At 38.3% G+C, this 12,361-nt stretch overlaps 1 protein-coding gene across 1 annotated transcript in view; it reads right to left on the reverse strand.

Moving 5' to 3' along the window:
* Positions 1-4,105: 4,105 nt before the first annotated feature.
* The window catches only part of LOC108789890 (probable ATP-dependent RNA helicase DDX60), a 15,175-nt gene continuing 6,919 nt past the window's right edge, over positions 4,106-12,361 (reverse strand). Inside the window, exons 3-5 of the mRNA XM_018560031.1 lie at positions 12,019-12,208; positions 8,414-8,752; positions 4,106-4,138 (exon numbers count right to left, since the gene is read on the reverse strand). Of these exons, the coding sequence (XP_018415533.1) occupies positions 4,106-4,138; positions 8,414-8,752; positions 12,019-12,208 (562 nt within the window). The remainder of the gene's footprint in view (positions 4,139-8,413; positions 8,753-12,018; positions 12,209-12,361) is intronic.

Genomic DNA, 12,361 nt, shown 5'->3' on the forward strand with positions numbered 1-12,361 from the left:
GTGGCATGCTGCAAACAAAAGCCAGCTCCAGGAACAGATGGTCAGTAAGAAGTAAATGCTCCACTTTAAGAAACCCAAACTTAAAAAAGGCCCTATCAGTATTAAACGCTCACAAAAAAATGTCAATAATGAATCCAGATAAAACAAATATGCATTGCCCAGCAAAGAATTGCTTTACATTTTTTACCAAACATTTACAATCACCAGTTTTCTGAACAACTGCTTCCAAGTCTCTCAGCTTATCTTTCCTGAACCTTCTGTCCAGTACAAGATCACAAAGAACAATACAGACTCCAGCAACTGTTTAATCTTTTAGCTTGGAGCCGGGAGGAGAGGGGGCCAGGGAGAGGGAAGTAGCTTTATTTGCTGTGTCTATGTGTTTGTGGAGACACACACTGCTTACTAGCACACACAAGGGTGACTGCATAGCTCTTTGCTTGAGAAAGGAGTCACTCTAAAACAGGAGGTCAGGACAAGTGCTCTGGGGACCAGCTGATTCTTCAGGGAGCTAACACTTTAAAACATTAAGGAGTAGCATTCTTTGTAAGTGATTTCATCAGCATTTGAATTGCTTAAAATCCTTTTGACTTTAATTACCTTAAAAAAATAAAAGTGACCCCTGACTTCCAATCAACCACAAAATAAAGTGAAAAAAAATAGTCTCCAATAATAGGAATAAAAAAATGCAGCAAAGAGGTTGGTTGACCAAAGAGCTAGCAATCAGAATTAAAGTAGAGTTTTCTAACTGACCCTAATTTCTCCCTATGAAGATTGTCAGTTTTCCCTTTTGTTCCCTACAACAGCTTCCAATTCACTGACACAATGGCTGCTCTGTGCCCCCCCCCCTTTTTTTATAGTGAGAGGGTGGTTTAACCAAAAGCAAGCCTTATTGGCTGTTCTAGGCTTGCCAGTCATAGTTCAAATGCCAAACAGTGGTTTTAACAAATTCTCCCCAGCGAATCTGCAGCAACATTCACCAGCACCGTGAACCTCAAAACTGCAGGATTTCTCAAACCCATAGTAGTGGCGAACCCGAACCTCATATCTAAAGAAGGCCGGAAATAGAAGATGGAGAATAGAGAGTCAGAGTAGGATAGCAGAGATTCATGAGAGAGCGGGAAAGGTGTTACAGTTTAGGAAGCACACAGGATAGAGAGGCAATGGAGACAGCTGGGATAGAGACGCTAGAAAAACAGAAAACATTCGATGAACATGTTCAGCTACTCAATCTTTTTTTAGTACATGAACTTGTAAGGAACGCACATAAGACTCTCATAATATGGGGACATATAACCTCTACTTAAATGATAATTAACACAAGAGCAAATGTCAACCACGGCTTTACAGTTCAATTTAAAAAGTGCAGTGTTGGAGTATGTGTGATGGCATCTTCTGTTTTTTCTACAAATACAATAAAGTGTCAATCATGTCTTACCAGACGTAAAAATACGAGAGCATCTCTGTTCCATTTTCCTTTTATTCTCCTTAACTTCGCTCTCTGGCAAAGTGGCAAAATGATTCTCATTGCTACAGAAAGGCACTGTATTCTACACAGGTCAGCTGCTTCCTCCAGGGTCAAGTGTGGTTCATTATCATTCTGGAAAATAAAAAGCAGGTATTATGTTATACTTATACATGAGTGGAATATATATACTTCATGCAAAATGTCTCAGGATGAATGAAAAAAACAAAGAACCAGGTGTTACCATCAGTGAAAACAGCAAGGCAAAACAATTAGTAGATTCAGTGATATAGAATGTTTAATTTATATACCTTTTTCCTGTAAACATAAGCTTGACCTCACCACTCCCTACCCCTGTGCTTCCCTGTTGGTCAACAGTGCTGCCAGTTAATGTGATAACCATTAGGAGGATGGGAAGGCAGGAAGGGGTTGAGTCACGCATGACCTTTTAACTAAAAAAATTAAGTTTGCCTAGAACTTCAGCAGCTGTCTATACAGGTGAAACTCGATTAGAATATCGTGCAAAGTTCATTTATTTCACTAATGCAATTTAAAAGGTGAAACTAATATATGAGATATACTCATTACATGCAAAGCAAGATAATTCAAGCCGTGATTTGTCATAATTGTGATGATTATGGCTTACAGCTCATGAAAACCCCAAGAACCCCAAATCCACAAACTCAGAAAATGAGAATATTACATGCAATCAATAAAACAAGGATTGTACATAGAACAATATCGGACCTCTGAAAAGTACAAGCATGCATATGTACTCAGTACTTGGTTTGGGCCCCTTTTTCAGCACTCACTGCAATTACTTTTGCACGATATTCTAATTATTCGAGTTTCACCTGTATATCTGGATTTACGGATCATCTTGATTTCCACACCACCACTAAAAGACCTTCTAAGTCAGTATATGATTTATATGGTAAGTTGTTAACAATACATGTGAATTAAACTGTCAGCAATGGAATTAGTAAAAAAAATTCATACCTGATACTGGGAGTTTTCAGTCCTTGCGTGTATTCTCAGTGCCAAGGAGCATGAAAAAACACAAGTTGCAACTCGTACATCACAATTCTCTTTCAAAACTGTAGACAGTAGAGAAATGCATTGCTGCACCTGCATAACACATCCAAAAAATGTATGACATAAATACCGTATGTACATCAGATGCTATACTGTGCTGCTTTAAATAATATTGCTATTTCTGGTCCAGCAGATTTAAAAATGTTACTAAAATTGCCTTTTTTTGATCAAATCAAGTTTATTAATTTTGGGAGAAAGAATAAAACATAAAGCACATGTATATGAGAATAACAGTCATACAGGCATTGTGGTCCACAGGACCCAGCATAGTCCAACTGTATCATGGGAATGGGCAAAGCCTATAACATAATCATTGATAGCCTAAAAGGCATACATCAAATAACAGGGAGCCCTTAACAGTGCCATAAGCCTGGATAAACAGAGAAGGGGGGGGGGGGACAAACCTGGAAACGTAGGACAAGACAAAACAGGAGGACATAACACAACAAAGACAGTAGGGGGAGGTGAGGAGGGGTTGTGGACTCATGGAGCCAGACATCGCTGTTCAGTGGTCACACGAGATGAAGTCAGGGCCAGAGTATATATATGAAGCAGGGTAGCAACATCAGGATACCCTACCTATGGGACTGAGGTCATTAATGCAGGGAACGCAGTGGAGTCCTGGAAGCAAATCCAGGGCAACCATAGGTTTCGGAAGGACGTCATACAAAATTGCCTTTTTTTTTTAATGGCCTTCAACCTAAGCTTGAAACCCAGGAATGTGTAAAGGTTGTCTAATGCAGGTTGTATTTAAATGCACTTATCTGGCATCCATGTAGTTTCTTATTTCATACGTTCTATCCTTAATGTTAATAGACTTCAGTACTATAAGCTTTGAGCATTTAAGTGGACCAATAATCTTTATTTTGTTTTACTTTGTATTTGGCTGAATACGAAATCTTTCATTCATGGGGGAAACTATAGTCTTTTTAATGATTTTAGCTATGCGTGTGAAAGAGACCAGCTGATATTAAATCACCTTATCAATCTCTGTTATTTATTAAAAACCTTGCTTCTATGTAGACTTTGTAATTTTCTAGGCACATGAGGCAGCAATATTTGCCCATTACCTATGCAGGCATTGCTGATACTTTTGCCTTACTAAAGGGCTGCCATACAAGGTCTATATTGTTACTGATGGATCCACTTTAATGGGAATCAAATGTGTAATAAAAGAAACCTAGCCTTTGTTACTGCTAATTATAAGTCTACTGTATATAATGGTAAAAGCAGTCCTGCCACAGATAAAACATGGCTCCTTTTGTCAGGTTAGTACCATTACCTCGGGTATTAAAGTGAATTATTACTAAATAATTAAAAAGTAATGAACACAAATACAAACCTGTTTTTCCCCTGCAATCTCCTGAACTAAAAAACTTTGGTCTGACTCTGTCTTCTTTTGGAAAGCTGTAATTTTTTCCTGAAGTGTTTCCTCAAATTTGATGGCATTCTGTGTAGATAAATAAAATGAAATTATTTGTTAGAAACATTAAAGCTCAATCTCTGCCATTTTGTCTTTAATTTAGTTATAATAATAGTAAGGATGGATTAGAGCTTCTGCCAGGTTTTAATTGTTGTCCACTGGAGAAAAATGAACAAGAATTATGGAAAATTGAGTTTATTAGGATGGCAAGAAACAAGTAGAAATAAAAACCTGAAAGAGATAAAAGTTTTTGCTCACTCTTAAACCTTTATTTTTTTGTACAATATAAAAGATGAGGTTGCATCAAGTAAATAGATACCAGAAAAGTCAACCTTAAGGGGACACTAAACTCAGGAGTTAAATCTTGAATATCCACTCAAGCACCCTATTAACGCAAATGTAGCGTATTTCTGTAGCTGTAGATGCTCAAATCATCTCTGAATTGGTGCTGACACTGTCCTTCCTTCTGGAGGGTGGCTAATTTTGTTCCACATGGTCCCTGTGTGTGTGTTATAAAATAGCTTTCAGTTGGTGAGGGTGCTCTCCGCACACCTTACAGCAATCCCGGCCAGTAAGAACGATGGTGCTCTTAGTAACCACCACGGATGGCACTGTGCAAAGTACGAAATGAAAAAGCAGGTCACCAGCACTCAGATTATTTAAATAGATATGTCCTTTTTAATGGACAATTGTGTTACGACAATCAACAAAGCCGACGTTTCGGGGGGCCGCGCAGGGTCCCTTCTTCAAGGCAGATAGATGTGACAATGTAATAGTGTATACAGTGTCGCCCCTTGTCCTCATGTGTCGGCGCGCACAATACGCGCCATCGGTTACTAAGGTGATGGGGAGATACAATTCTCAATCATCATACGGCGCAGGTGCCGGGGCTGTATGTCAGAGTTACAACCTGGGTGTGGGAAGAACAAGATAGCTGATGTCCCCACTCCACAAGCACAGCAATAAAACGTTCCAGGATCAGAGTGGGGAAAAAGAAAAAGAGTATAATAATGATTGATATAAGACAGAGATGTGCACAAAAGAAAATAATATATTCACATATAGGGAACCAAACCAGGGAACATACAAAGGGATAATACAAAATACATACGTATATGACACATACACAGGATAGAACATAAAACAAGACACAAAATCGACTCAGAGACCATGAAGTATATCAAAAACAATAACTAGGAAATTAGCATAAATTAATTACATAAGGGTAACCCACATCATTGCATAGATGGGTATCCTAGAAATACAAAAAATTGTAAAAATTCTCCAATATATTAAGATGAAACGTTGATGTTGATAAATGACTAGGTACACATAATCACAAGTGTAAAGTAATCATATAAATATAAATATCGAGAGAGTTGACGTTGGCAACTTATTCAACTAGGTAACAGGACAAAGATAAAGAGAAATTGAGTCCTCTTGGTTTTACTGTATTCAACGTATGAATCCAGTAGGCTTCCCTACGTAATAACATGTTGTCTCTATTACCGCCTCTATGCGGTCTCGGTACGTGTTCGATAACCATTGCTTTGAGCTCGTGTGTCTGGTGGTTTAATTGTGCAAAGTGTATTGCCACTGGTTTATTTGGGTCAATGTCCTTTCCTTGTTGCTTGTATTCAATTGCTAATTTGATATCGTTTTTTAAACACATTTATGGTTTTTCCCACGTAGACCAGTGAGCAGGGGCATTTTATATATATATATATATATATACACAGTACTCAGACACACAATTCAAGTAACTGTGAATAGAATATTTCTTCCCTGTATATGGATGAAAGAATTAGTCACCAGTGATGAGGGAGTTGCAGACGCTACAATTATGGCATCGGTAACATCCCTGCTTTGTAGACAATTTATGCGGCACCGTGCCATATTTAGAATGTGGGTCAGCACAGACTAGGTAGTCACGTAAAGATCTATTTCCGGAATAAACAACACGAGGTGTGTGTTTGACAATAGGAGCCAAAGTCCTGTCAGCTCTTAAGATATTCATATTACGTTGTACCGTACGTTTAACCTGGTATGAATAAGGATTAAACTTAGTAAACTTATAACTAAGTTTAATCCTTATTCATACTGTGCTGACCCACATTCATCACATAATCACCACATTGTGATTATGTGTACCTAGTCATTTATCAACATCGACGTTTCATCTTAATATATTGGAGAATTTGTAAAACATTTTATATTTATAGGATACCCATCTATGCAATGATGTGGGTTACCCTTATGTAATTAATGTATGGTAATTTTATAGTTATTTTTTTTTATATACTTCATGGCCGATTTTGTGTCTTGTTTTATGTTCTATTTTGTGTATGTGTCATATACGTGTGTATTTTGTATTATCCCTTTGTATGTTCCCTGGTTTGGTTCCCTATATGTGAATATATTATTCTCACTAATATTATTTTCTTTTGTGCACATCTGTCTTATATCAATCATTATTATACTGTTTTTCTTTTTCCCCACTCTGATCCTGGAACGTTTTATTGCTGTGCTTGTGGAGTGGGGACATCAGCTATCTTGTTCTTCCCACACCCAGGTTGTAACTCTGACATACAGCCCCGGCACCTGCGCCGTATGATGATTGAGAATTGTATCTCCCCATCACCTTAGTAACCGATGACGCGTATTGTGCGCGCCGACACATGAGGACAAGGGGCGACACTGTATACACCGGCTGGGGATGCTAGATTGCAATGCCGCTGTCTTTGGACTGCCGTGCATATATGCCGTAGCGATGTCGGACACTCCACTACCACAGCGCTTCCTTGGATCATCAGATTGTTGGTACAGTTCATTAACTATTTTCGTGAGTTTGAATATGTTGTTTTTAAATGATATTTTGACTTTTAAATATGGCGTTTTCTCCTGCCATTCTGACATCACTGGGGGTGTGGCTACTGATGATTCATTAACTTCATGGGGTATATATGTGGTGTGTGAACACTATTACATTGTCACATCTATCTGCCTTGAAGAAGGGACCCTGCGCGGCACCGAAAACGTCAGCTTTGTTGATTGTCGTGACACAATTGTCCATTAAAAAGGACATATCTATTTAAATAATCTGAGCACTGGTGACCTGCTTTTTCATTTCATGTTATAAAATAGCCACCAACCCAAGCTCACTCACAATGTATTTACTTGCCAGTAGAAGTTCTAGGCCATCTCAGGCTGCAGTTCTTGTCTTTTGATGTTTACAATGATTAGCACCAGTCACTTTACTTTAGGTTTTAACACATTTATTGCACTAGTCTACGGAGGAATAGGAAGATGGGTAGAGGGAGCACAGCATGTCTGTATATTCTGCTCAAACACAGTCCGTGGTGTTCTGCATGTCTTTCTAGCCATCTAGGTCCCTCTTCCACACGGCTATAAAAGGCTGCAACTTCAAAGTGGCTCTTTGACAACTGAGATTCATGTGGCAGCTCAGAATTTAGGGCAGAATAGTGTGGTAAGGTTTCTGTGGTGCTTTCCAACTCAGTCAGTCACTCACCATCTCTATGTGGGGAAAACTGCAGTCTACTTCCTCTAAGCCTATAATACCCCTCCATGGCAGCCAGTATCTTCGTTTTCCTCCCAGGAGGGGAGATCCTGGCAGCACTCCAGATTACGAGGCCCTAAGGCCCAAGATAAGACTGGATCTTACAGACATATCCTTTAAGGGCAAACGTGCTGGAAGGAGGACCATGTGCCAGGAAGTGACTCAAATATTCAATATCTCTTTCTGCATGCACCAGCAGGTCCCCCAAGTCTGATGATTTGCTATGTATTAAGCATAATTAACATAGAAACATATCTCTAGCACACCTAGCCCAGTGTAGTCAAGGTGTGTATTTCATTGTGGCATGCTGCAACCATGTCTCTCTTTCCCAAGTTCTGATACTGGGAATTTTTGCAGCATTAAGTTTAAAACACACAATTAACGAATTCGTCATTCTAACTTTTGTCAGAATCAATGTTTGACTTTTTACCTGCAAGGCAAGGTAATCTACTTGTTGTGGATAATGTTAACTGTTCACATGTTACTAATACCGTTAAAATATTATGGGTTTTAGTCTTTAATGGGCGCTTCTGTAAAAATTACAAATTGTCATTAAAAACTGAGTCAATTTAGTATGTTTTCTCTAAGTAAAAAAAGTCATGGGAGGTTGGCAACCACGGTAGTGACCACTGTCGCAGAGGGGATTTCCCTGGTGTTTTCTTTTGACTTTCTGCAGTGTGTATACAATAGGAAGTAAACAGAAATATTAGTCCATGCAAAATAAAATAAATGTTAAAGATATACTTTTATATGCCAAGCTGTGATAAATGGGAGCTGGAAGAATACAATTTGAGTAGTTGATATTGCTTCTTCTTATTAGAATAGTTACTGATGCAATTAAAATGACCTCACTTACCTTTTGTATGAATTTTTTATTCAGAATATTTGATTTCATGTAGTATCCGTAGACTCTGAGGTGATCAGACTCCTGTGCATCAGTGAGCACAACGTCAATCTGATTTCCAAGAGCATGAAGTAATAGCATATTTAAATAAAGAGTTTGATGTTTGTTCATTCCTTCATCAGAAATCATGAAGAAGTATGGAGCCTGGTTTTTTAGAAATGTTTTCCACTCTTCACACAGAAAGCTTGAAAATGTGTATACGTCAATATTGGTATTTTTCTGAAGGTGCAGTATAAGCTGTGTGCGCCAGCATCTCAAAAGGGGATACGGAAAAAAGAAGTGCTTAAAGTCCTGCAGATACAATACAGCAGTGTGAGTCCGAGAGTAGAATAAAATACAGCCATCATTAAAATGTGTATATTAACAGACATGGTAGCACTATTGTGCATATTGTTTATTAACAGACATGGTAGCAATATAGTGCCTATTGTTTACTAACAGATATGGTAGCACTATTGTGTGTATTGTTTAACAGACATGCTAGCGCTATTGCGCATATTATTAAAAGATACGGTAGCACTATGACTTTCATTTTTAACACATATGCCCTTTAAAGAAAGCAGCATTTACCAAGTCCTCTTGAGTCACCTTATGTCAGCTACCCATTCATTTACTACTTAGTACCTCCTAATCGATGATAATAATTAACAGCATGGGGTACATGTTTTAGTAGTTGTGAAATTGTCCTGTAATATATATATATATATTTTTTTTTTTTTTGCATAACTACAAATCCATCCACACACTAATCACCAGTTAGTCATTTTGTAACCTTTAAATAGACTTTTTAGATGGACTGAAAATTCACATTCACATACATTAGAAATAACATTTCAGGCAATCAAATAAGTAACATTTACACTTATAGTTTCGGTGCATTTAGGGATTCCTGTATCTTTCCCCTGATACTTCCCACATAAATCTGCAAAAACTGCCATGCATGTATGATTTTCTGATTTAAAAAAAAAACCACAGTGTCTAAGTAATGGGAGATGTGTGTATAATGATATGATTTCAAGGTTAGTAAAAAAAATATTTCTCACTCAGACATCTTTATCATCTGTAAAGTCACCTAAATTCTAAAGTTTGCTGCTCTGCTTAACTTTGCAGGAATCCACAGCAAATTAAAAAAATAAAAAATTAAGCCGCATGGCTAAAAAAATAAATTCTAACGTGGGTGAGGGTTAGGGGAATTCAGAAAACAATAATTTCTGCTGAGTGTCTTACAAATTGCACACTTTGTCTTGTACAATATTTGTGTGTAAAGGTACAACATACAGTATAGCTATATTTCTCTATATTTAACCCAATGACATAAATATGTAAGAGGAATATGAAAAAAAGTAAAACACTTACCACTACTACACTACCTATGCAGCCAAATTGGAATAACACCTAGCACATAGCATAACTTAAAAAAAATAAATACAAGTTGCAGCTTACAATTTTAAAACAATTCCTAATAGTGCTTCATTTCTCAAAAGAAAATTATTGAAAAAATATTTAGTGGAGAAATGATTAATGTTCTGTGCAAAAAGGTTTTCAAGTGGATCCAAAGAAGTTAGTATAACTAATAGCAATCACTCGTTTAGGACGTCAAGTGTGACGAAACGCGTCGGGGCGGGGGATCGCCTATATGTGAAACACCCGGTAACGGGTGTGTGCATTTAGCGGGTCTTTTCTGCCCGTGCGTGCCCGCTAGGGGGCGCGCGCGAGCAGAAAAAAATTGCCGTCTGGAGACGGCAACCCGCAGATGTAGCAGTGCCGTCCGTCCGTTTTTTTACTACGGGCGGACGGCAAGAGGTTAAAAAATCCCTTTAATGTAGTGAGCATTGCCTTCTGTCTGCCCATCACTTTCAACAACTTCCTAGATTCCCAGTGTGCTTTGCATTTCTTTCCCTGCTGCTTGATGTGACGCAATCCCGATTTCTCAAGACTACATATCCCATCATGCATGCATCAGAAAGCAATGATAAGTGCATATTCACAGGGATGAGTGAAATTGTTTCAGTGCATTGAGGAAGTACATCTTCAATAAATACGTTAACAAACTTCTAGATCCAACCTGGGAACTACAGACCAGTCAGTCTAACATCAATAGTATGAAAACTGTTTGAGGGAATGATAAAGGACTATTTAGTAGTTTGTTTGTGACAAAGTTATAATAAGTGATAATCAGCATCGGATTTATGGAGGACCGTTTTTGTCAGACCAACCTACTAACATTCCACGAAGAGGCGAGTAGAGATCTGGATGGCGGAAGGCTGGTGGATGTGGTATGTCTGGACTTTGCCAAAGCTTAGATCTATGGGCATAGATGAAATGGTGTGTACATGGATAGACAACTGGCTACAGGAACGTGTCCAGAGAGTATTGATAAATGGCTCTTTCTCAGATTGGTCTAAGGTCGAGAGTGGCGTGCCTCAGAGTTCTGTGCTAGGCCCCATACTGTTTAACATGTTTATTAATGATGTCGGGGAAGGTGGCAATAGCCATGTTTCTGTGTTTGCAGATGACACTAAAATTGGGAGGGTCATAGACATGGACTTATAAAATAGGGGAGTGTGCAACTATATGGCAGATGAGGTTTAATGTTGAAAAAATGTAAAGCAATGCATTTTGGTGTTAAAAACAGGCAAGAGGAATACACATGAATGGGAACTCCACTAGAGAAGTCAGAAATGGAAAAAGATCGGGGGTCATAGTGGACCACAGATTGAATAATACCTTTCAATGCCAGACTGCAGCAAACAAAGCAAGCAGAGTACTGCCATGTATTAAAAAGGGAATGTACTGTAGAGACAAGGCAATAATTTTGCCACTTTTTTAGATCACTGGTTCGGCTTCATCTTGAGTATGCGGTTCAGTTTTGGTCACCTATCCACAGAAAGGATGTCATTGAACTAAAGAGGGTACAGAGAACGGCAACAAAACTAATTAAGGGGCTGGAGAACCAAGGCTATGAGAGAAGGTTGCTAAATTTAAACATGTTCATGCTGGAAGTGAGGAAATTGAGACATGATTTTGGGGTGCAAAATGTTTAGTGGTGATGGCAACATAAGTAATAAATGTTTACAGTAAACTCCATAACAAAGACTAGAGCCACCACCGAAAATTGGTGGAGAAAAGATTTAACCACAAAGGGCGTAGGGGAGTCTTTTCAGTTAGAGCGGTTACATTTTGGAACTTGCTGCCACAAGCAGTGCTATCAGCAGAGAGTATTGATTCACTCAAAAAGCATTTAGATACCTTCCTCGAAGACCGTAACATACAGGGGTACAGGTACTCTTAACAACTAGACCACGCAGAGACTTGTGTACACACATGCACCATCACACATAGACACACAAGGGTTGAACTTGATGGACCTGTGTCTTTATTCAACTTCATATACTATGTAACTAATGGTTATTAGGAGTTATATAGAACTTGTGGACATTTAAGCTACATTTTTGTTTTGTTTTACCATAGATACCTTTTAAGCTAAATACTACAATGACTCAAAATGTACTATCTCTCAATTCAAATAGTGATCCAAAAACATACATTGTACATACCTCGAAAAACACAATTACATATCTGCCTTGCCTGCTTGTTAAATTGAACAAAAACTGTTCTACCAAGAAAAACAAGTGTAAGCTCTCTCCTGGTGACAAGGAACTATTCATAGCACAAGTAATTAGCAAGGAGTCTCCATCAATGACAAAGAACTCAGACTCCACGTAGTCATTCAGTAAGCTCGCAAATCTAAAGAGAAAAAATAGGAGAACTTGTTATAAACATTGTAGCAATCCATTTTATCACATCCCATGTGAGGGCATTATACAACACATCTCAGAATATTTTATACAATCACATATGGAAAAGCTCCCCGTGATTCAGGTAGGGGGGGGGGGGGGG

The sequence above is a fragment of the Nanorana parkeri genome, unplaced genomic scaffold, assembly GCF_000935625.1.
Source record: "Nanorana parkeri isolate BGI_ZX_2015 unplaced genomic scaffold, ASM93562v1 scaffold428, whole genome shotgun sequence".
Classification (NCBI taxonomy): Eukaryota; Metazoa; Chordata; class Amphibia; order Anura; family Dicroglossidae; genus Nanorana; species Nanorana parkeri.